Source organism: Stegostoma tigrinum, chromosome 14 (genome assembly GCF_030684315.1).
Source record: "Stegostoma tigrinum isolate sSteTig4 chromosome 14, sSteTig4.hap1, whole genome shotgun sequence".
In the NCBI taxonomy this organism is placed as follows: domain Eukaryota; kingdom Metazoa; phylum Chordata; class Chondrichthyes; order Orectolobiformes; family Stegostomatidae; genus Stegostoma; species Stegostoma tigrinum.
In genome coordinates, this window is record NC_081367.1 from 38438647 (window position 1) to 38463850 (window position 25204).

The window sequence follows — 25204 nt, forward strand, 5'->3', positions numbered from 1 at the left end:
AACCACTTCCAAGGCTTTGATAATCTTCTTTCTGTTTTCTGGGCTATCCCAAAGCCATTAGTTTCTTCTTTTTATGGCACTAGGGGGAACATGTCTGAGACAGATATATTTTTATGGTGCCATTGGGTTATTTGCAGTTTAATTATCTCAAATAGTAAATGTACCTCTGACACATTAATGACCATGCTGCTAGTCTGTAAATCTTAAGCAACTGTGTCTGTGTGTAGTTACTGCATGTTGATTTTAAAGCTGAGCACTATTCAGAGTAGTTACATGCGTATTTTGTCCATGTTGGCAGCCTTAGTGCACACATGAAATATTTTGTCGTATAACTGAGATGGTTTACATGTTCTAAGCAGCGAGTGGACTTAGCATGTTTCAACAAAGGTCAAAAATGTTTAATATACTCCTATGAAATTCTTTTCATAGCTTGTATTTATTTTTTCAAAAAAAACTATTTGTAAGTAAATATCACAGTGTTGGTACAGCATGCTGTAGTGCTTTTTTAGATACAAGTACTGAAAGTGATTTTATGAGGGTAACTGAATATTCTTTTGAATATGTGCAACTCCACTTCCAAAAAAAATTTCAATGATGAATATTCTCAAATTTCTGACAAATCTCATCAAGACTAGGCAAACAGTTTAAAATAAATTAAAACCTGGTATAGTTCATTGTCATGATTGCCAAAATCTTACTAAGATAATTGTTATTCCTCATTGAATTATTCTTCATTTTCTGTTATTCAATACTTCCAATGTTGTGTTTAGTTCAAATCACAAAAATGGTATCTAATACATTGAATTATATCTGGGAAGGGAATAATATCCTACACTTTATTTATTTATATTTCAGCAATATATTATTATCCTTCGATGTTGCTAAGTCAAAATTCTGGAACTCTGTTCCCCAACAGTACCATGATTACACGTGTACACATCGTTCTTTTAGCCCTTACAATGTCATTGTTCACGAAAGCAGCTCACAACCACCTTCTCAACAACAGTTAAAATTGGGCACTTAGTACTGGTTTAACCAGCAAGTTCCATGTTCTGCCAACAAATAAAAAGATATAAGAGTACTGAGGGGTGGAGAAATAGGAACTTACAAACGGGGGTGGGCTTTTAGCCCTTTGAGTATGCCCCACCATTCAAAATGATGGCTGATCAAGCACTTCATATACCCTTTTTTCCAAGACCACTTCCACAACGCTGTAGCCATCAGTAATCAGAAATCTATCAACTTCTATCTTGAACATTCACAAAGACCAAACTTCTGTAGCCCTCTGTGGTAGAAAATTCCAAAGGTTCACAACTTTGAGTGAAAGAAAAGTCTCTTTGTCTTAAACCTAAGTGGCATTCCTCTTAATTTTTAATTTGTGGACTCTGGTTCTTGACTCCCCAACCACGTGCATCTATCCTGTCTATCCCTTCAGGAATTTTCTAAGTTTTAATTAAATCACCTCTCATTCTTCAAAATGAATTATTTCAAGGAATCAGTTGACCACATAATGTGGTGCAGGAGCAGTGTTCAGGTGGCGTACACATTATTGCGGTCACCACTGCTTATAATTTAATATAAATGAGTCAGATCCAAAAACAAAGCAGAACTGTAAGATGAACAAATGACATAAAAAAAAGGAACTGTGAATTGATATGGACAATATATAAATGATAAAAGATGGGCAACGTATCTGTCAGTAAAAATTAAAAGTAATGCAATCAGGGTGAAAAAGCGATCCTTTGTATAATTAAATAATTTTAAAGCAGCTAAAGGTGAAGTTGAAAGAGATATAAAATGAAGTCTTAGTTAATTGAACACTAAGTAACACTGAACACAACCAACCTTTGGAAGTCAAGAAATGGAATATTAGTCAGAGGAACACTCACACACACAAGCACCCCTCCACCACCCTGCAAGACACACACACTCAGAGTTAAATATTGCATCACGAGGAAACTAGAAAATTTCATTTAGATCCTGTGGAAATGCGAAGAATGTCAGAGGTCTACAGGTAGTGACCTTAGTGCTGAATAAATGCGAAGAAAAAATTTTGTATTTATCCTCTTTCAAACGATATATTATTTTTTTTCCTAAAATGATTACTCCAAAGAGTTTGCCTTAACACATTTGGCTTAAAAAAAACTTAAAAGCTTTTACTGTGCATTTAAAGATTTGTCAATCTCAGATGCTTTCCATTTCTTTTATTAGCACAATGCAGTCAATGAACAGGTTGTTAAAAGTATATCTGAAGTTGCATTCTGCCTTCTACAAACTTAGTGTCTCAGATGCTTCCCCATTGTCTGCTTATCTGCAAAAGCCATACCCAACCCTGGATGTCTTATTTGAGAACAGGCTTTAATTGCATTTTATAACTTTTCCTTTTTAAACAGTAATTTGTCTCTCCAGTGACCTTCAAAGTGTTTTCAAAGCTGATGTTTTATCCTTTTTTATGGCTGTATATAATCTCCCATTGTCTCTAAATACAAATATATTTTCATCTTAAAAAAGTAGTTCTGATCAGCACTTAATTTATAATGAAGACAAGTAAGTATTGCAGTCTACTTCTAGTCTGCTATTTTATTTGATTTGTTTTAGATTAATTCAGTCAGAAGATCAATATCTGTGAAATAAGATGCAAACAGATTTGTATGCCTGAAATCAGTGTTGCCACCCTATGTTAAAGGAAGCAACATATATAGCGCGGTACATCTGGGAGGGGGAGAGTTACCTGGACACTTTGTTTCAGGAGGCAGTCACACCCGGTAGATTAAATAACTCAAATTCAGAAAGTGTTCAGGGACAAGGTGTGACTGTAAGTGAGGCAGGTAGGGGGATTCTGAGTTCAGGAGTGCAGGAGCCTCAGCCCTTGACCTTGACTGACAGGTATGAGATTCTTGCTTCCTGTATGGATAAGGGAAATGACTGTGGACAGGATGAGCCAGCTGACCACGGCACATTCAAGAGGGGGGAGCAAAAAGACAGGTAGTTGTTATAGGGGATTCTATTATTAAGGGGACAGATAGTATCCTATGCAAGCTGGACCGGGAGCCTCGCATTGTGTGTTGCCTGCCAGGGTGCGGGACATCTCTGGCTGGCTTGAAGGGATATTGCAGTGGGAGAGGGAGGATCCAATCGTTGTGGTCCATGTTGGGACTAACAACATAGACAAAGCTAGAATAGAGGACCTGTTCAGGGATAATGGAGCACTGGGAAAGAAATTGAAGTACAGGTCCTCAAGGGTCATAATCTCAGATTACTGCCTGAGCCAATTGGCACAGGGATAAGAAAGTTAGGGAAGTAAACACGTGGCTAAGGGATTGGTGTGGGAAAGAAGGATTCCATTTCATGGGGCATTGGCATCAATTTTGGAACCGGGGGGCATCTGTACCGTTGGGACAGTCTCCACTTGAGCCGATCTGGAACCAGTATTCCAGAGAAGAGGGTATTTAGGGTGGTCAGTAGGACTTTAAACTTCTGAGTCGGGGGAAGGGAAGGCAGAAGTGGCAGGGAGTATGGAGTTAAATGGAAAGATAAGCAGCAGGATAGCATGTGTACAGGTGGGTTTAAGCTCGAGGCAGACTAGGAACACAGCAAAAAGGAAGGATAGCTTAGGACATCTTGGGATTTCCAATATCTCTAATAATGAGAAAGTTAGCATTAAGGCACTTCAACTAAATGCTCATAGTATTCATAACAAAGCAGATGAATTAACAGGACAAATCCTCTTGAATTATTATGATGTGGTGGGCATCACAGAGACATGGTTGCAGGGAGTTCAGGACTGGCAGTTACACATATGAGGATTTACAACTTATCGAAAAGACAGGGAGGTGGGCAGAGGGGGCGGGGTTGCCTTGTTAGTTAAGAATGAAATTAAATCTACGGCACTGAATGACATAGGGTCAGAGGATGTGGAGTCTGTGTGGGTGGAATTGAGGAACCACAAAGGCAAAAAAATCATAATGGGAGTTATGTATAGACGTCTTAACAGTGATCAGGACCAGGTGTGCAAGATGCACCGGGAAATAGATAGGGCATGTCAGAAAGGCAAGGTCACGGTGATCATGGGGGACTTCAATATGCAGGTGGATTGGGTGAATAATGTTGCCGGTGGATCCAAAGACAGGGAGTTCATGGAATGTTTACAGGATGGCTTTTTGGAACAGCTTGTGATGGAGCCCATAAGGGAGCAGACTATTCTGGACCTAGTGCAATGTTATGAGCCAGACTTTATAAAAGATCTTACAGTAGGGAACACTTAGGAGGCAGCGATCATAATATGGTAGAGTTCAGTCTGCAGTTTGAAAGAGAGAAGGCAAAATCGGAAGTAATGGTGTTACAGTTAAATAAAGGTAATTACAGGGGCATGAGAGAGGAACTGACGAAAATCGACTGGAAGCAGAGCCTAGCGGGGGAGACAGTGGAGCAACAATGGCAGGAGTTTCTGGATGTAATTGAGGACACAGTACAGAGGTTCATCCCAAAAAAAAAGAAAGATTATCCGGGGTGGGACTAGATAGCCATGGCTGACAAAGGAAGTCAGGAAATGTATCAAAGAAAAAGAGACAGCCTATAAAGTAGCCAAGAGCACTGGGAAATCAGAAGATTGGGAAGGCTACAAAAACAAACAGAGGATAACAAAGAGAGATATAAGGAAGGAGAGGATTAAATATAAAGGTAGGCTAGCTAGTAATATTAGAAATGATAGTAAAAGTTTCTTTCAATACATAAGTAACAAACAAGAAACAAAAGTAGACATTGTGCTGCTCCAAATTGATGCTGGAAGGCTAGTGATGGGAGTTAAGGAAATAGCTGAAGAACTTAACATGTACTTTGCGTCAGTCTTCACAGTGGAAGACATGAGCAGTATCCCAACAATTAAGGACAGTCAGGGGGCAGAGTTGAGTATGGTAGGCATTACAAAAGAGAAAGTGCCAGAAAAGCTAAAAGGTCTAAAAATTGATAAATCTCCTGGCCCCGATGGGCTACATCCTAGAGTTCTGAGGGAGGTGACTGAGGAAATAACGGAGGCTTTGGTTGTGATCTTTCAAAAGTCACTGGAGACTGGGAACGTCCCAGATGATTGGAAAATTGCAGTTGTAACCCCCTTGTTTAAGAAAGAATCAAGACAAAAGATGGAAAATTATAGGCCGATTAGCCTAACCTCGGTAGTTGGTAAAATTCTAGAATCCATTGTTACGGATGAAATTTCTAAATTCTTAGAAGTGCAGGGTCGGGTTAGAACAAATCAGCATGGATTTAGTAAGGGGAGGTCATACCTGACAAACCTGTTAGAATTCTTTGAAGAGGTAACAAGTATGCTAGACCAGGGAAACCCAGTGGATGTTATCTATCTAGACTTCCAAAAGGCGTTTGATAAGGAGCCTCACAGGAGGCTGCTGAGTAAGGTGAGGGTCCATGGCGTTCAAGTTGAGCTACTGGCTTGGATTGAGGATTGGCTGTCTGACAGAAGGCAGAGAATTGGAATAAAAGGCTCTTTTTCGGAATGGCAACCGGTGACAAGTGGTGTCTTGCAGGGTTCAGTGTTGGGGCTGCAGCTGTTCACTTTATATATTAATGATCTGGATGAAGGGACTGGGGGCATTCTGGTGAAGTTTTCCAATGATTCAAAGCTAGGTAGACAGGCAGAGGTAGTATTGAGAAGGTGGGGAGGCTGCAGAGAGATTTAGACAGTTTGGGAGAGTGGTCCAGGAAATGGCTGATGCAATTCAACGTGAGCAAATGTGAGGTTTTGCCCTTTGGAAAAAAGAATACAGGCATGGACTATTTTCTAAACGGTGAGAAAATTCATAAAGCAGAAGTACAAAGGGATCTGGGAGTGTTGGTCCAGGATTCTCGAAAGGTTAACTTGCAGGTAGAGTCTGTGATTAAGAAAGCGAATGTAATTTTGTCGTTTATCTCAAGAGGGTTGGAATATAAAAGCAGCGATGTGCTTCTGAGACTTTATAAGGCTCTAGTTAGCCCCCATTTAGAATACTGTGTCCAATTTTGGGCCCCGCACCTCAGGAAGGACATACTGGCGCTGGAGCTTGTCCAGCAGAGATTCACATGGATGATCCCTGGAATGGTAGGTTTAACACATGATGAATGGCTGAGGATCCTGGGATTGTATTCATTCGAGTTTACAAGCTTATGGGGAGATCTAATAGAAACTTACAAGATAATGCATGGCTTAGAAAGGGTGGACGCTGGGAAGTTGTTTCTGTCAGGCGGGGAGAATAGAATCTCCCCTTCCCCAACTGCATCCCTAAACCAGCCCAGTTCGTCCCCTCCCCCCACTGCACCACACAACCAGCCCAGCTCCTCCACTCCACCCACTGCATCCCAAAACCAGTCCAACCTGTCTCCGCCTCCCTAACCTGTTCTTCCTCTCACCCATCCCTTCCTCCCACCCCAAGCCGCACCCCCATCTACCTACTAACCTCATCCCACCTCCTTGACCTGTCCGTCTTCCCTGGACTGACCTATCCCCTCCCTACCTCCCCACCTATACTCTCTCTACCTATCTTCTTTTCTCTCCATCTTCGGTCCGCCTCCCCCTCTCTCCCTATTTATTCCAGAACCCTCACCCCATCCCCCTCTCTGATGAAGGGTCTAGGCCCGAAACGTCAGCTTTTGTGCTCCTGAGATGCTGCTTGGCCTGCTGTGTTCATCCAGCCTCACATTTTGTTGTCGGGGAGACTAGAACCTGTGGGCACAGCCTTAAAATTAGAGGGGGTAAATTTAAAACGGAAGTGAGACGACATTTCATCAGCCAGAGAGTGATGGGCTTGTGGAATTCATTGCCACAGAGTGCAGTGGAGGCCGGGACGTTAAATGTCTTCAAGGCAGAGATTGATAAATCCTTGATCTCACAAGGAATCAAGGGCCATGGGGAGAGTGCAGGGAAGTGGTGTTGAAATGTCCATCAGCCATGATTAAATGGCGGAGTGGACTCGATGGGCCGAATGGCCTTACTTCCACTCCTGTGTCTTATCGTCTTATATTTCAGTAATATAGCACAAAATATGTATTGCATAAATGACAGATGCATGTTTCTAAATTTATACAGTTAAATTTATATATGTTCAACACATTCTGACTTGGAATTTTAATTTTACTAAGGTGTGCCTTCTGCTGCAAGGAATGTTATTTCAAATGTGAATGAGACTTCTCTGAGTTTGGAGTGGAGTGAGCCACAGGACACCGGTGGCCGTGATGACCTGCTCTATAATATCATCTGCAAGAAGTGTAGCGTAGAAGGCAAAATCTGCTCCAGATGCGATGACAATGTTGAGTTTGTCCCACGACAGCTGGGCCTGACGGAAAGGCATGTGTTTATCAGCAATCTTTTGGCTCACACCAGATATACGTTTGAAATCCAGGCAGTAAATGGAGTCTCCAGCAAGAGTACACTTCATCCTCAGTTTGCAGCAGTTAACATCACCACAAATCAAGCTGGTAAGTACAGCATTGTTTCCACATTTAAGTTTGTAATGTCTGCATATAACCTAATCATTCCAGCTCCCCAATAAATAGTTCAGTAAATCTGTGCTTCATATTCCTCAGTGTAATGTAAAATAATCACTGATATCTGTGTAGATTGCATCTGTGCAGACTGAGACATTAGACCCTGTGTCAGAGCAAGGTATCACTGACAGCGAGTTGGGGACATCAGAAGTTGCAATCTGTTTTAGATTTCAGTAATATAACACAAGAGCCCAGGGTGTTAGGAGCAAGACACTGCTAAATAGCCAAAGCAGAGAGTAGGGATGAAGGGGTCTTTTTCAGAACGACAGGCAGTGACTAGTGGAGTTCCACAGGGATCAGTGTTGGGACCACAACTATTCATATTATACATTAACAATCTGCATGAAGTAACTGAGGGCATTGTTGTTTAGTTTGCAGATGACACAATGATAGTTGAAGAGACAAGTAGTGTTGAGGAAGCAGGAAGGCTGAAGAAGCATTTGGATAGGCTAGGAGAACGGGCAACAAAGTGGAAGATGGAACACAATGTAGGAAAGTGAGTTTATGCACTTTCACAGGAAGAATAGAGGCTTAAACTATTTTCTAAATGGGAAAAGTCTTTGAAAACCTGAAGCACGAAGGGACTTGGGAGCCCTAGTTTAGGTTTCTGTTCAGGTTAATGTGCAGGTTCCGTTGACAGTTAGGAAGGTAAATGCAATGTCTGCGTTCATATCAAGAGGACTAGAATACAAGATCAGGGATATACTGCTGAGAGTGTGCAAGGCTCTGGTTGGATTGCATTTGGAATACTGTGAGTAGTCTTGGGCCCCGTATCTAAGGAAGAATATGCTGGCCTTGGAGGGGTTCCAGAGGAGGTTTACTAGAATGATCCCAAGGCTGAAAGACTTGTCCTATGAGAAGCGGTTGAGGACTCTGGCTCTGTACTCGATGGAGTTTGGAAGAATAAGGGGGATCTCGGTGAAACTTACAGGACACTGAGAAACTTGTATAGAGTGGACGTGGAAAACATCTTTCCATTGGTAGGAAAGAAGGGCTCAGAGTGAAGGGATTAAGATGGGGGGAATTTCTTCAGCCAAGTCTAGCCAGCAATCCCCTCATTCTATAAATGCATAAAGAAAAACATATATTGCCACAGAAATTTATGGAGGCCAAGACATTGCGTGTACTTAAGACAGAGATAGATGAGTCCTTGTTTAGTAAAGGGATCAAAAGTTACAAGAGAATGGATTGAAAAACATCAGCCATAATCAAATGACAGAGCAAATCCAACAGGCCTAATGACTTAATTCCGCTCCTACATCTTTGTAGTCTTAACACCTCAGTTTCTCCAACATACCAACCACAGCCTGGTCTTTTCTGTCTCAATTAAAGTAAACACAATTGGCACGAGCTTTTAAAAGCACCAGCTGAAAATTTTGGGCCCCAATAGAAGAGTGCAAAGAGCAAGATACCAACTGCCAGGATGCTACTGCTTTGGTATCACCCTGTCTTCAGGCTATTGTATTCTTTTGGAATAATAATCAATTTTTAGGATGTTAACAATTTCCAGCATAGTTCTAGTCAAAATGTGACAGTTGACTGTTTGTGATTTTGCCTCCTTTAATTTATCTTGGTTAACGTTAAGGGTGTGTGCAAACTGGTATACAAGTGGATTCCTCTGATCTCTGTCCTGTTTCACCTCAGCCTATCAGGCCAGATTCGAAGCACTGTTGTACACTCCCTGAAACCGGTGTAGGCAGAATAAATACAGCTTTGCAGTCACAATGCCTGTAGTTTATACCAGTGCAAGTGCCAATTACTTGTTGTCGCAGGATAACTGGTGTTATTGTTGACACATCTCATGTACTGAAGAGGAACAAATGCATTTCTTTAACAAACGAAAATGCAATTTAAGTATTTCAGCGATAGTAGGAACTGCTGATGCTGGAGAATCTGTGATAACATGGTGAAGAGCTGGATGACCACAGCAGGCCATGCAGAATCAGAGGAGTAGGAAAGCAGACGTTTCGGGTCGAAGGGTCTCGACCCGAAACGTCTGCTTTCCTGCTCCTCTGATGCTGCATGGCCTGCTGTGTTCATCCAGCTCTTCACCATATTATTTTAAGCATTTCAGTGCCAGGTTTCACAGAAAACATACAGATTTAAAAACTGTCATTTGACACAGTTTTTGCACCATATACAAAAATTAAATTTGCAACAAATTTGCAAGAGGTGAGGTGTGGTTTGATATATGCATTTTACAGAAACACATACGTTTTCTATATACCTGAAGGTTATGTTCTGCTTATTGAGTATGTCACCACAAAAGGATATGTTGCAATAGCAACAGTCCTGTAGGTTTCTAAAACTCTTGATTCCAATTATTGAAAGCTCTCAACCCTTGAGCAGAAAGGATTTATTTGAGGGTGGCCATCCTTGAGGTTAAGACTTGTCTGACTTTCACATTAAGCTCCCCTTTTGTATTGTAGCTTATCTCCCAGTGATTAAGGCCTGAATATTCATTCACTTGGCACTTTCTATGTTATAAGTCTGACACAATGAAATTGTGTAAGGGGAACTGGTAAATCACAGCCCGAAGCAGCTGGTGGGATGCCATCAGGTTTTGTCAGACAGGAATTCACACTGGCAGTCCAGGTGCTGGATGGTATAGCTGTAATTAGGCCTTGAGAGACAGATGACTGTGTTCTGGGTTTTGCTGTTAAGGGAATCTTACCTCCAGGCAGTATGTATGTAATTTGTCCATTGATTGGTGTTTAATGGATGGTATTAGCTTCCATTGTTGCATGACTGGATTAGACGAGTTGGGCAGCAGGAGCTGTAAGAGGAGGAAATCTGAAGTCTTTCTCTCTATAGGTAAAATTTTTAAAATAGTTTGGGTTTAAACATTGCAGTAAGATGATGGAACTTGTTCTGTGCACTCACAGTTCCACTTGAAATTCTATTGCAGGAGAGGAAGATAGCCCTCTTGAGTTGGATTGCTGTACAAAAGCAATAAGCTAGACAGCAAGTAAACATATTTGTTTTTAACAAAAGATATATTTTTATGGATCTTGGTTTAGCATGGTTAAACATAACAAGACGCTTCACAGGGGCATTATAAAATAAAAATTTAAGGTTGAATAGCATCTTAAACATTAGGGTAATAGCCAATTGCTTAATCAAAGAATCATAAGGAATATCTTTGAGAAAACGTTTAGAGAGGAAACTACAGAGTTCATGACCAAATTAGCCTGAGCACACCATTACCAAAATTGTGGGTGCTCAAGCAATCAGAAATGGAGAATCACCGGTAACTTAGGAGAAGCTGTGCAGCTGTTAATGAAGGTCGAGATTATGGAAGGATCTAAAAGCAAAGGTGAAAATGTTAAAATGGAGCCAGTGCTTAAAGCAGATGTCAGTGCAGGTCAATGAGCACAAAGCAATTCAGAACATGAGCAGCAGAAGTAGGGATAATCTAAAGTTGATTTAGAGTAGAATGTCGGAAGCTAAACAGGAATTGTCAATTCTGGAGTATGGATGAGGACACCAAAAGCGGCTGAGCTAGACACTTCTACAAAGTGAAAATAGGTGGTCTTGGTGATGACGTTGATGGCAAAAAGTTATCTTAAATGATTAGTAATATGAAAGTAAGAACCTGGGATGAAGAAATGTCATATCAGACTTCAAATGCTAACTCTGCTTCTCTCTCTGCAGATGCTGCCAGGCCTGCTGAGTTTCTCTGACATTTCCAGATTTTATTTAATGAAAAGTCATAATGTTTCAAAATGTTTTCTATTGAATCATTGTAAATTAAGGGAAAGTTTGTTTGTTTAATCTTTACTAATTTAGCAAGAGTTTAACATGTAACAAATTTAATAATTTGTAGATGTTATGGGTATAAAACAAAAAAAATTCTTTCCTTTAGTTGTTGGTAAAATATGGATGTTATAAATAGAATATGCTGTGAGTGCAATGAGAAATGATGATTAACTGCAGTCACAAGAAGGGACATATTCTACTGCAGACTTAGTGATATTCATCATTCACTCATGAAAGTATACAGCGGCTAAGGACGTGTTTTTAAATGAGAGTCCTTTTGGTTGAATAAAGTACAGCCTAAACTTTTTTTTATAAAACTAAGGGAAATCCCTATTCTGTTTAGATATCAGCTTGTTTCAGTTGTAGCTGTTTATTATCAGATTTTTTTTAAATTTCTGCACAATTTTGATGGCGCTCTTTGTGAACAATTAATTTATGGTTGAATGTTCAATTAGACACCAATTTAAAATTATTACTCAGCAACAGTAAGATTTTTTCCATGAAGTGTTGCATTTTAGAGTATACTGCTGAGAGAGTTATTGAGGAAGTGATCACTTCATCTTTATAATGGAAAATTGGCTACACATTTGAAACAAGAAAACATGGTACTGTGGTCACTGAGAAGGTAAATAGGAATTGTTTTGGATTGCTGTAATGAAGAGCTATTAGAGATGCAATGTGTCAAAAGACCTGTACCGCAAATACCTTTTTGGTTTTGTTTTTGGTGCATGGAACTAAAAAAAAAGTTTGCAAAGTTTACTTTTTGTGTATTGTTTGCAGCTCCTTCTCCCGTCCTTATGGTACACTTACTGAGTGCCACATCAAATAGCATGACTCTATCATGGCTTGCACCTGAAAAACCCAATGGCATAATCCTGGATTATGAGCTGAAATATCGTGAAAAGGTACAGTAATGCTATTCATTATGCTGAAAAGATCAGGCAAACTTGCACTTTAGTAACATGAATCCCAGACCATTGAAGTATTCAGTTTCCAGTAGTTATTTTCACTTGCTTTTGCAGGCCTAGTCGATTACTGGAAAATTGTACAATTTTTAAATTGTTCAAGAGGGAATCACAGACATTTTATAGCCCAGAAAGAGGCCATTGGGCCCATTGTGCCTGCACCAGCTCTCTTAAAGACCGTATCATCTCTTGCCATTTGCCTCACATCCTCCCAGAGGATGCACATTGTCCTTGTTCAAATAACTATCTAATTCCCTTCTGAATATCTCAATTGAACCTTCCTCCATCACACTGTCTGGCACTGCATTCCAGAGCCTGTGCGCTCATTGTGTGAAAGATTTTTCCTTGTCATTTTGCTTCTCTTACAAATTACTTTAAATCTGTATTGTCTCACTGTTGATCTTTTCATGAATGGGAATATTTTCTCCCTATTTACTCTGTCCAGATCTCTCAGTTTTGTATGTTTCTATCAGATTTCTTCTCAGCCTTCTTTTCTATGAGGAATTCCGTTCCAACTTCTCTGGTTTATTATCACAGTTGAAATTCATTATCCCGGACCCGTTCTCACAAAGCTTCTGTACCCTTGCCAATGCCTTCAGTTTCTTCCTAAGGAGTGGCACGTAGAACTGGGGAAAACACTCCAGCTGGGAGCAACCTAGTCTGTAATAAGAGTTCAACACAATCTCTCCACTCTCGTATTGCATGCTATTTTGATAAAGACATTATATTCAAGTATGTTTTATTGGTCCTCTTGCAACCACTTCCACCTTTAATGACAAATGCACAAATATACCAGGTTCCTCTGCTCCTGCACCCCCTTCAGAGCTGTACTCTTAAATTTGTATGTTTTCTCTATGTTCTGCCGAACACACTGTACTACCTCATACTTCTCCACATTGAATTTCACCAGCCACTTAACCGCCCACTCAACCAGTTTTAGCCATGGTGTTGTAAAGAATATGAATACGAATCTTTTTGCAAAGGCAATTTGTAACACACTCTTCAATTTGTATTTTTTTTCACAAGTTTTTTTTAAAAAACTCTTTTAGTATCAATTGGCAGCTAAGTTGTGGACTGGACAACAACTATTGACCCTGCCCTAATACTTAGCCATCAATATTTTTACATGTATTTTAATCCAGGACCAAGATGAATCAACAGCATCAACCATTACAAGTCAGAAAAACACTATTCGCATTGAAGGGTTAAAACCATCTGCTTCGTATGGAGTTCAGGTGCGAGCCAGGACAGTGGCTGGATATGGAAAGTACAGCGAAACTGTAGATTTCCAGACTCTGATGGAAAGTATGTCTATTTAATGTTGGCTTTGGTTGGCAGTGTTCAACAAGGTTTCCTAGTGATGTAAAGTTAAATGTTTTGCTGATAATTTGCTAAAATTATGTTAGATATATTATCAATATTGCAAAAAAAATGAGTTATCTAAATCTCTTCATTTTTGGGAATTTTTATAATCTAATAGTGGCATTTGTCAAATGATTTGCAAAAAAGTAATTAATAAATCCTTGAGAGATCAGGTAGTATGTAGAGCTGTAGGAAGCAGATGATGATTTAAGAGGATTAATCTTTGTGAAAGTGGAATACACATATAAACATGTTCACAGGTTGTTAAGGGCATCACATTTCTTTGTTTTCATTCCTTTTTATGAAACTACCCTTTTTCTACTGGTTGAACTCTTAAGTAATACCTGTCCTTTTCTATTCAGATGAGAGTGGGAAAAGCATCCAAGAACAATTGCCCCTGATTGTGGGTTCAGCCACTGCAGGCCTGGTATTTATTGTAGCTGTGCTTGTGATTGCATTTGTGTGCATCAGGTAATTAAATCTTTTCTTATGCTCTAAAAAGGCTTTTGTAAGAATTTTAATTGTCTATATTTAATGTTTTTACTGTCACAATAAAGATTTCCATAAAATATTTCTTTTCTACTTTGTATGTAGGAAACGTGGAAGTGGTTCAGAGTCAGAATACACTGAGAAGCTCCAGCAATACAGCACTGGCCACAGTAAGTTCCTTCGTGAAGGTTTTCCATAAGAAATACATTGGGGTAGAAATTTGTCTGGAGCCGTTTGCAGACCCAGAATCAGGGCTGAGCAAGGCACATGTAACTCAACCAAGACACCCACAACTGACCCAGAACTGGGCATCAGCCTTCATTTCAATTGGCTTGGTGAAATTGAGTGAGTGTTATGCCCTTAGGCATCTCAAATATTTCAGCATTTTGAAATTCATGCTGTTCGATGGTAGCACGCTCTTGTGATGCAGATGAGCACAGAGTAGGATAGACCTGTTTGAGGTGGATTGAGCAGAAGAAGTCGTGATACTTTGGATCCATGACAAGCATTCCTACGCTTCCTATCACCACAGAACAGCTTTTTTCAAAGTTCTGTTTTAACATTGCCTATTATATTTTTTGACAGCCACATTAGAATTGAAGAATCCTAATTGAATTGGGCTCAGTTTCTGCCCTGCTCATCTAAGAGCAACTTTCTCCAGGGCACTTAAAATGAAAGTCAGAGCCTTTACTTGCATATATATAAGCCTAATACTGTCTTCGGGATGCTGAAAAATGATTTTCATCTAGTATTTGTAGTTAGTTATTGCAATCAACCTCTTTGGACGTGTCGTGATACATATCCAGGGCTGGTGGGACATGATCGTTGTATCTTCCATCCAAGAGGCAGTAGCACTACCACTACACTGTAAGAATCCTCATTTTGTGCTTGCAAAATGGATAGAACAAGATCCAGTTTCTATTTTCTATAAATAACAAAGTGTGGAAGAACATAGCAGACCGGGCAGCATCGGAAGAGCAGGAAAGCTGATGTTTCGGGCCGGAATCCTTTATTTCTGAAGAAGGATCCCAATTTGAAACATCAGCTTTCCTGCTCCTCTGACGCTGCCTGGCATGCTGTGTTCCTCCAGCTCCACGCTTTGTTATCTCTGACGCCAGCATCTGCAGTTCTTGCTGTCTTTCTGTTCTGTTTTCCATAGCTAGTTATTGATTCAGGAAGTATAATCCATGTGCTATATTAATGCTGTTGATCCCTTTTCTTTATTGCTAATAGTCACACCAGGAATGAAGGTTTATATTGATCCTTTCACCTATGAAGATCCCAATGAGGCTGTCAGAGAATTTGCCAAAGAAATTGATGTCTCCTGTGTTAAAATTGAAGAAGTGATTGGAGCAGGTAGACCAAAAGGCATTGACAATCTCTTATACTAAAACATATCTAAATTTGCCATGTTTTATGTGATGCATAATCAGAAATATAACTTGTAATGTTATTTTTGTGCAGGTGAATTTGGAGAAGTATGTCGAGGACGCCTTAAACTTCCAGGACGAAGAGAGATCTTTGTAGCGATAAAAACACTTAAGGCTGGTTATACTGAAAGACAGCGAAGGGATTTCCTAAGTGAAGCTAGTATTATGGGACAATTTGATCATCCAAATATTATCCATTTGGAGGGAGTGGTCACTAAAAGCCGCCCAGTCATGATTGTTACCGAGTTTATGGAGAATGGTGCCTTGGATTCCTTCCTCAGGGTAAGTACAAGGTCGAATGCTTCTTACATCTAATCTTTTTCTCCATCAAGTAGCTCTTTGTGGTTGTTGAAATCCATGGAAAGTAAAATCATGAGGAATGCATAACTGGTGTTCAATTTACTACCAGCACTTCTTACCCCCTCAAAGTTGAACCGTACCTCTTTTGTTATACATAAAGGATTTTTCAGTACATTGTTTCCATCTCAATTTAGATTAAATGTGACATAGCAACAGTTAATTACAATGGAATTTCATAATTTTCCTAAACTGAAGTGAAATGCTTTGATGACAGGAGTTAATGCTCACTGTGAGCCTGAAAATAAATATAAGCACACTTGGCAAATCTCTTTATATGATATAGTGCAGGTGTGTTCTTTATAGTCACATGATTGAAGGGATGTCAATTTATTTCATCAGGGCTACCTCAGGAATCTCAAAGAAACCCGAACTCCGCTTCCACAGCCTTTATAGAAACAAAATACTTAGTGCATTTTGTTCATTGAATTTCTGACCTTGTTTCTTGTTTTTTTTTGCAGATGAATGATGGACAGTTCACAGTCATCCAGCTGGTAGGCATGTTAAGAGGAATTGCAGCTGGGATGAAATATTTGTCAGAAATGAACTATGTGCACAGAGATCTGGCAGCCAGGAACATTCTGGTCAACAGTAATCTTGTGTGCAAAGTGTCAGATTTTGGTTTGTCGAGGTTCCTGGAAGATGATCCAACTGATCCAACATACACAAGTTCACTGGTGAGGGCAACAGTTCATTAATTTCTGTGTACTTCTTCGTCAGGTTGTTTAAACACAAGTTGTAACAATGAAATGGGATAGTTAGACTAAGCATAATCCTGTAAATGTTATTCAGGCTGCAAAAGACTGATGAGAAAATCTGAAAATACAGATGATAAAACTACTTTGTGTTGTAATATTACCTCATGCTGTTTTATAAATGTTTTTAATATTCAATGTAGTTTGAAATTCCTGTAGTTTCCTTTTGTGTCGTTCGGCTGAATTTTACTAGCGTTTATCAAAGTGACATTTTTGGCAATTTTTATAGAGGGTTTCTCTCCACGAGCCTTAATGGGTTTCCTTACATTGCCATTCCCATCTTCTTCACCATCATTCAGTCTCATTACCTGTGCATTCCACCCCTATTGCACTCTCTTAGTGTAACCTCCCACTCACCACATGCAGGAGTATTTGCCACTGTCAGGACCACCTGGAATTGCTGAAGCCAGCACCATTTTGAAAGGCCGACCATCTACATGGCTAAGTGCTAGCAGTCTTCAGCCACCTGACATGGTTCCTGTCATTTCTCCCATACATGTTGGGCAGAGGAACTTATTACCTTTCCTTTCCATCAGGGATCTGGGGATCCTGGTGGATAAATGGAAGTGTGCATATGGTTGCTGCCTTGAGATAGATGTCAATGACTGCTGTCCAACATGCAGGACTGGAGGACTGAGCGAGTGACAAGTGAAATCTTCTTTACTTTTTATTCATTAATGGGATGTCGGCATTGCTGGCTGGGCCTTTATTTGTTGCCTACTTTTAGCTTTCCTTGAGAAAGTGGTAGTGAGCCATCTTCTTGAATGACTGCAGCCAATTTGGTGTCAGTAAACCCATAAAGCCTTGAGGGAGGGAATGCCAAGATTTTGATCCAGCAACCCTGAAGAAATGTCTGTTCGTCAGTGGGACTTAGAAAGTGGGACTTCGTGCTCTCAACATCAGGCATCTTCTAACTGCCAGTCACAATTGTCCCAAATTTCTAGCCATTGTGCCCTGTTTGACCTAAATGTATCAGATTTTTAAAAAAGCTACAGTTGGTTCAGTGATTCAAGGAGCCAGCTGATCAACAGGCAGGGAATGCTCAGAAGTTGAGGTGAGCAGCAGAGGTGTGAGGCCGCTGTTTAGGCTGCACGTAGATTTGTTTCGCCAGATGGTGGAGGACCCATGTTTGGGGAGAGGATGCGCATGTGTGTAGAGAGTAAAGAAGAGGCTGGCAGCAGGATGCTTTATGTTGCAGAGTCTGACGGAAGCACTTTGCTGCTCCAGTACTGTAAATATTCACCTCTGAACTTTCATATGCTGCTTTTACAGCAGTTTACATCAGTTCCTTTTAAAGGATAACTGGTTAGACCATGCAACATGTCTGAATCTATTATAAACAATACATGCTTCATGCATTTGTATGTAAAAATGGTAATCACAGTCTAAACTCAATTTGTCTCTATAAAATGCTAAATTGTAAAAATGCTTAAATAATATGGCCTTTAAAATAAGTGTTCATGATGATTAACAGCTTTTTGCTATCCAAGGGTATTTCTGGAAATTGAATCAGGTCAGCCTTACCTTCAAAGGGATACCCATCTTCACTTTTCACTTGAGAAAAAGGGAAGCAGCAGAAATTGCAGATTGTCTTTATCCTTTCTGCAGTTCATGAGAAACTAATTTAAACTCACACACTGAGATTTTCTGACAGCTCCAGTAAGAGATGAAAACTGACAGAGAGCCAGGTGATTTATAGTTTTCTCCCAGAACGATTTGCACAAGAGGTGGAATTTTTTTGTTTTATATGGTGTGTAACTTGATTAGAGGAACTGAAAAGAACTTTCTGTTTCATTACCAGGGTGGCAAAATTCCAATCAGGTGGACAGCTCCTGAAGCAATTGCTTATCGCAAGTTCACCTCAGCCAGTGATGTATGGAGTTACGGAATTGTCATGTGGGAAGTGATGTCATATGGTGAGAGACCCTACTGGGACATGTCAAATCAAGATGTAAGTGTTTGAGCTGATAAGCAGACAAAGATATTGAATGAGGGATTCATTTGAAGTGTTAAATACTGAAATAAAATGCTGTCACTTTGCTCACTTCTAATGAAGTATCCTCTTGATTATTTTGGATATTGGCTTGTTTGGATAATTCTCAGATTGTACTGACTTGATGCAGGATTTTGTTTTACTTGGGTCAATACTTTGATGTCAAAACTCTAAGATTTCTCCTGCAAAGTCAGGTCAAAGTAAATATGGTAGGATTTGGCATGAAATTGACAGCAGCACTTCTATGCAGATCTGAAAATGGAGGCCGGAACTATGAGTCCTGTTTCTGACATTAACAGGGTTCAGATGTATTGATGCTACCAAAGAGAATTTGAATAAATATTTCTGGGTAATTGTGGGACATGTGATGGCTTATTGTGGGAAAGTCCTTGCTCCATATTAAAAATAATTGAACATTACAGTTCAAAACATTATTTTTATAACAGGGTAAATGCTGTCCATTTGAATTTTGGAAATACAGTGTCTTGGTATTGCTTCTTCTGAGGCTGATAGTAGTCATATATATACCTCCTATACTCTAGCATCCAGTTATGCTTTCTACCCACAACAAGGCGTGACCTAAGGCTAAAAGCTGCCTAATATCTCCCAGATACAACAGTTCTTAAGATGGTTTCTTTGGTTTGAAATCAGGACATAGACATCAAACACTTTTGATCTCACAGAATAACAGACAGGGACTGGGTGTATTTTACTTTTTATAAGGAATGATATCAGCCGGTCAAGGCTTTTTACAAATTTCAGACTGTCAAACGGCTGAGGGGAAATTCCATTTAATTGCCTTTATCAACTTGTGCGAGGGTTTTGATTTTATACGACACACTGCCTTCATGGTGGAACTGGACTGTTGGAACACGTGCCAAATTGTGGATTTTGTCAAGCTGTGGATTTCATTTTAAACATCTGTTTATGATTAGTTTGGCAACTCATCAAGTCTGTCTCTCTCAAAAGAAGTCAATGTATCTTTCCTGAGATTCTGTGCTCAAAACTTAATGCTGTTCTGTGGATGAGATCTGACCAAGTCTGTACAAAGGGGCTACAACTTGTACACGTATGTTGTTCAACCTACTGAGACAAAAGGGTAGCATTCCCACTAGCCTTCTTTATTCCTCTTCTACATGTACAATAACTTTAGTATTTGTGTACGGTATCTAGATTCTTGTATTGCTTCACTTATCCATGCATAATTTAGACAGTATCTTAGATTTATCGATTTATAATTTAGACTTTGTCTTTCTCAGATCCAAAGAAAATGTCCTCATACTTCACATTAAGCTCTGTCCCTTAGTTTCACCAGCTCATTTTACAACATTCCTCCTATTTACATAATTTACAGTGCTTCCCAGCTTAGTATCATACACAAACTTAGACATAAAACTGTCTATTCCTATACTTGGCTTTACTGCATATGGTGACGAGCTGAGTAAACATTCCTAGAAAGCGCCAATTGTCATATTCTGTCAATCATCATTCTTGTCCTTAATCCCTACTTCACGTTTTCTACTTCCTAACCAATTACCTTTCATGCCAATAGGGTCACTTGAAATGTATTTATTCATGCATGGGTGATGAGAATTGTTAAAAAGACTAACAATTATTATCCATTCCTCACCTCCTTTCAGAAGATGATGATGAACTTCTTGAGTATTGGTTGGCCTGCAGTCATCCAGGCATGTGGAGAGTATTCCACCACACTCCTGATTTATGCCTTCTAAATAGTGACATTGGAGAGTCAAGAGGTCTATCACTCAACATAAAATTGTCAGCTAAGATAACAAAGTGTGGAGCTGGATGAACACAGCAGGCCAAGCAACATCTTAGGAGCACAAAAGCTGACGTTTCGGGCCTAGGCCCTCCTTCAGAGAGGCGGATGGGGAGAGGCTTCTGGAATAAATAGGGAGAGAGGGGGAGGCGGACCGAAGATGGATAAAGGAGAAGATAGGTAGAGAGGAGAGTATACGTGGGGAGGAGGTAGGTCAGTCCGGGGAGGACAGACAGGTCAAGGAGGCGGGGTGAGGTTGGTAGTTGGGAAATGGAGGTGTGGCTTGAGGTGGGAGGAGGGATAGGTGAAAGGAAGAACAGATTAGGGAGGCAGGGACGAGCTGGGCTGGTTTTGTGATGCAGTGGGGGGAGGGAACGAACTAGGCTGGTTTTGGGATGCAGTGGGGTAAGGGGAGATTTTGAAGCTGGTGAAGTCCACATTGATACCATTGGGCTGCAGGGTTCCCAAGCAGAATATGAGTTGCTGTTCTTGCAACCTTTGGTTGGCATCATTGTGGCACTGCAGGAGGCCCATGATGGACATGTCACCTAAGGAATGGGAGGGGGGAGTTAAAATGGCTCACGACTGGGAGGTGCAGTTGTTTATGACGAACCGAGCGGAGATGTTCTGCAAAGCGGTCCCCAAGCCTCCGCTTGGTTTCCCCAATGTAGAGGAAGCCACCCCAGGTACATTGGATACAGTATACTACATAGGCAGATGTGCAGGTGAACATCTGCTTAATATGGAAAGTCATCTTGGGGCCTGGGAAGGGGGTGAGGAAGGAGGTGTGGGGGGCAAGTGTAGCACTTCCTGCGTGGAAGGTGCCGGGTGTGGTGGGGTTGGAGGGGAGTGTGGAGTGGACAAGGGAGTCACGGAGAGTAAAATTGTCAACAGTTGACCTTCTGTTTTAGCCAAGTAAATACGACTCATCCAGATCAGTTTCCAGTCAATAAAATCCTCGATAATATTGATTGTTGTGGAGGGATTCAATGATGTTAAGGCTATTGACAATCAATGGGGAGATGTTTAGATTCTATTTTGTTGCAGATAATCATTGCCTGGCAAGTGAGTGGCACATTTGATACTTGCCTATTGCTAGCCTGAAAGCTGACCAGAGCTGCTGCTTGTGGCAATAATATTGGAAAGTATCCAAAGAATGCAATGATCAGTGAATGTCCTGATTTCTCATCTGATGGTGGAGGGAAGGATGAATCAGTTGCAGATAGTTGGACCTTTGACACCATAGTGGTAAACCCCTGTAGTGATATTCATGTGCTCTCATTTTTGTCAATAGCTTCTAATGAAGGATCTTAGCAAATGATTTCTGGAAATCTGTTTAGAAAGTATATATACGTCTGTCTGCCAAAGTTCTTAGTTGCTCTGTGATGAATTATTGAAGTATTATTGAAGGTAAATCAACAGTATTGTAGTTTCCCAGTTTTGGTCTGCATCTCTTCTTAAATAATGATGTGATATGTGCAGTTTTTCATTCCATGACTATTGGAGAATCTGGGGAGTTATGGAAACAGAGCACTTGCAGCGTTTCTTAATACTTTGGATTTTCTTACAGGTTATTAATGCTGTGGAACAGGACTATCGTTTGCCACCTCCAATGGACTGCCCAACTGCTTTGCATCAGTTGATGTTGGACTGCTGGGTAAAAGATCGTAACAACCGACCTAAATTTGCCCAGATTGTAAACACTTTGGACAAGCTTATTCGGAATGCAGCTAGCTTGAAAGTCGTCTCTATTGCGAATCCAGGGTATGTTTCATGACAGAGTTGAAGTTCCATTTTCAGGAAAACGTATATAGCTTTTGATTTTGACTAAGCTCTTACAATATTATATAGTAAATTAAAATGTATCACGTTCTGAAGATGCTGTAAAAAAGGACCTTAATTTGATGAAAGAACATTTAATTTTCAAATGCGAGTTCTAACATCATAAGTAATTGACTTTAAAATCGTTATCTTGGTGTCTGGAGCATGAAGTCAGTATTGGTCATGACCCTGGTTGTCTAATAATCTTTTGTATAAATGCCTATCATATAAGATGATGTGGGACCACAAATGACAACATGGACATTTCAGCTAATGGAGAGCCACTAAGGATTTTCAATATAGTTTGGACCCTTTCTTCAATCTGTGCGTCTAGATCCTTACTGATGAATGATAGACAGGAAACAATAATGAAGTGACCTTTGTTTGAATGTAGGGTCACAAGGTCAGTTAACTCTGAATTGATGAGACTGATAAGAAATCTACCTGAAGAATACAAACAAAGATGTGTCAGTGCCATGAGTGGGTGTACAAAGTTTTGATGAAATGTGCATCAGCATGATGAAATAAACAATAGCCCTGGAACGTTTATAGTAGCTTTAGACAAGTTAATTAATAAAAACAAATCTAGGGGGTTTATGAGATGAAATGTTCTTCTTGTCATGGAGGTGTTTCAACTCAAAGGAAAATCTCCATTTCTACCTGGATCACTTGTCAAACATGAAATTAAACTTTCATGGAAGAATGACTAAGGAGTTTTGAGGAGTATGAAGTAATTAACTACACTGTCATGAGGCACTAAGGCTTTTTTTTATTTGAAAACCTCTTAAATGTGTATGCATTAAAGTGAATGAGGAGGGTAATGAATGATATGAGAGTAACATTTATGACAGGACTGATGTCAGCCTATAGATAAAGTTAATGAGTCAGGCTTCAAGAGTGACTACCTTGGATTTGCTACAAGAAGCAAGACTGGGTGACACTGCTGTAAAATTTGCTCAGACAGACTAACTGACATGCAGCTCAGTGGTTTCAGTGTTTTTGCAACCTGCAACAAAATAATTATTTAAATGACCACTTAGCCATGATCATTTCTTTTAATCATAAAATAATGTGACAAGGGGAAGACCATTCAGTGCTCTATGCTGGCTCTTTGAAAGAACTATCTGAATTCTTTATATTCTGCTGCTGTTTCCTCACAGCTCATTAAATATTTCCCCTATAGTATTTATCCAGTCCCCCTTTGCAATTTGCAGTTGAATCTACGACTGTTCCTTTTGTGAAGGTGCATTTCAGATCATAATTGTCTGCAGAAACATTTTTCCCTTGTGTTGTCTCTGATATTTTTGTCAATCACCTTTAAATCTGTATTGAATTTTATACTGTTCAAAAGTCTTCCTTTATTCATGTTTTCAGAAAAAATCTCTATATTGAACAGCACCATTCAACCTTCTTTTAACCTGCTCTGACCTAAGTAGTACAGCAATGCTTCAGCTGGTGTCCAACCACTGTTTTATGAAGATTTAGTATAGCTGTTTTGCAGTTTGTATACTCTATCTCAAACTACAAAGGCACTGTTCCCAAATACCTTTTCAACAGCCTCCTCGATATGACTTCCATCTCCAAAGATTAATGTTATTCAAGATATATCATTCAAGGTTATGATATTCAAGATCCCTGAACTTTCTTTCTCAGAATTTTGTTTTACCCATCTTCATTCTTTCAACTAAATAGATCATTTTTGATTTATCTGCAGTATACTTTGTCGCCTACTTGTCTACCCACCTGTGCACATAATACAATTTAATTTGTATTTTTCTGTTCATCCATTCATGAGTGCAGCATTTTAAAAAAAAATATCAGCACGGTACTTACATAAGTCACCTTGATTACATATTAACAAAACGTACTGAGCTTACTCACTATGTAAGTGAACCACTACAAGTTGACATTGATTGACATAGACAAAAGTGACTTTAGCCTAGGAAGTGGCCTGTGCAGTACTTTTTTGTTTGGTGTTACCCAGAATAAAGTTTGATTTGGTGAGCAGAGAATGTGTGCAGATTTCCATTCTGTACTGCAGTACTAACCTGAGTGGGTAAAGATTAAATTTAGTCTTAACCCACACCTCTGTATTTGTGACATCTTATCATGACATGGATTCCTCTCAGTACACCATACCCAATCTCTCCTACTCTCAGCTGTCATCATCACTTATTCAGCTTCTCTTCTGTCCTGGTCTGCTATCAATTATCCGCTTCTCTGCCACCCCTTTCATATTTCTCTGTTTCTCTCTGTCTCTATGGGTTCCATTTCCAATAACCTTTCACCTCTTCCACCAACATCTCTCAACCTTGTCTTCAATGTAATTACCATTTTTTTCTGAGCTGCTAACAGTTCTGATGAAGGGTCACCAGAATTGAAATGTTAACTGTGCTTTCTTACCACAGATGCTGACAGATCTGCTGAGATTTTCAGCAATTTCTGTTTTTGTTTTAGATCTCTAACATCCACAGTTCTTTTTTTAGTGTTTAACTCACCGCCATATCTACTTTAGGTATGCCCACCTTGAAGAAATACTGTTCCTCTGTCTAACAGGACTTCTCTTCTAACTTTCTATCTTGTTCACCATCGTTACTTTTGTTTTCCCTCTTAGTATATGACAAAGTCTTTGCAAAACTCACTTTCACAGTCACATCTCATTCCTTAGTGACTGCCTTTGGCTCTGGTTCAGACTCACGCTGCATGATTCTCCATTCTTCACATTTTGAATCCACCCAGGATCACAGGTACCTCTGTGATGTTCGGTGCTCCTGAGTCCACTGTTCTTGGTGCATTTTCAGATCTACACTCAGTGCCATGCTTTGCTATAGGCATACTCTCAACCTTGCTCTCCATCAGCACCACCGCACACTGCCCTTTCTACAGTTCCACTTCATGCTCCCGCTCAGTCAGTGAGAACTGTGGAATATTTAGCTGTGTTGTGATGAGCTGTTCACTGG

At 39.9% G+C, this 25204-nt stretch overlaps 1 protein-coding gene across 3 annotated transcripts in view; it reads left to right on the forward strand.

The window, feature by feature from the left end:
- Positions 1-25204, forward strand: part of LOC125457520 (ephrin type-B receptor 3-like) — a 92686-nt gene that overhangs the window by 61200 nt on the left and 6282 nt on the right. For 2 of the 3 annotated variants that reach the window (XM_048541818.2, XM_048541820.2), the window contains exons 5-14: positions 7129-7464; positions 12073-12197; positions 13400-13562; positions 13982-14090; positions 14214-14278; positions 15342-15464; positions 15573-15820; positions 16357-16572; positions 18452-18601; positions 21994-22187. In XM_048541818.2, the coding sequence (XP_048397775.2) occupies positions 7129-7464; positions 12073-12197; positions 13400-13562; positions 13982-14090; positions 14214-14278; positions 15342-15464; positions 15573-15820; positions 16357-16572; positions 18452-18601; positions 21994-22187 (1729 nt within the window). Of the gene's footprint in view, positions 1-7128; positions 7465-12072; positions 12198-13399; positions 13563-13981; positions 14091-14213; positions 14279-15341; positions 15477-15572; positions 15821-16356; positions 16573-18451; positions 18602-21993; positions 22188-25204 lie in introns of all 3 variants that reach the window. The other variant, XM_048541816.2, reaches the window with a different exon arrangement.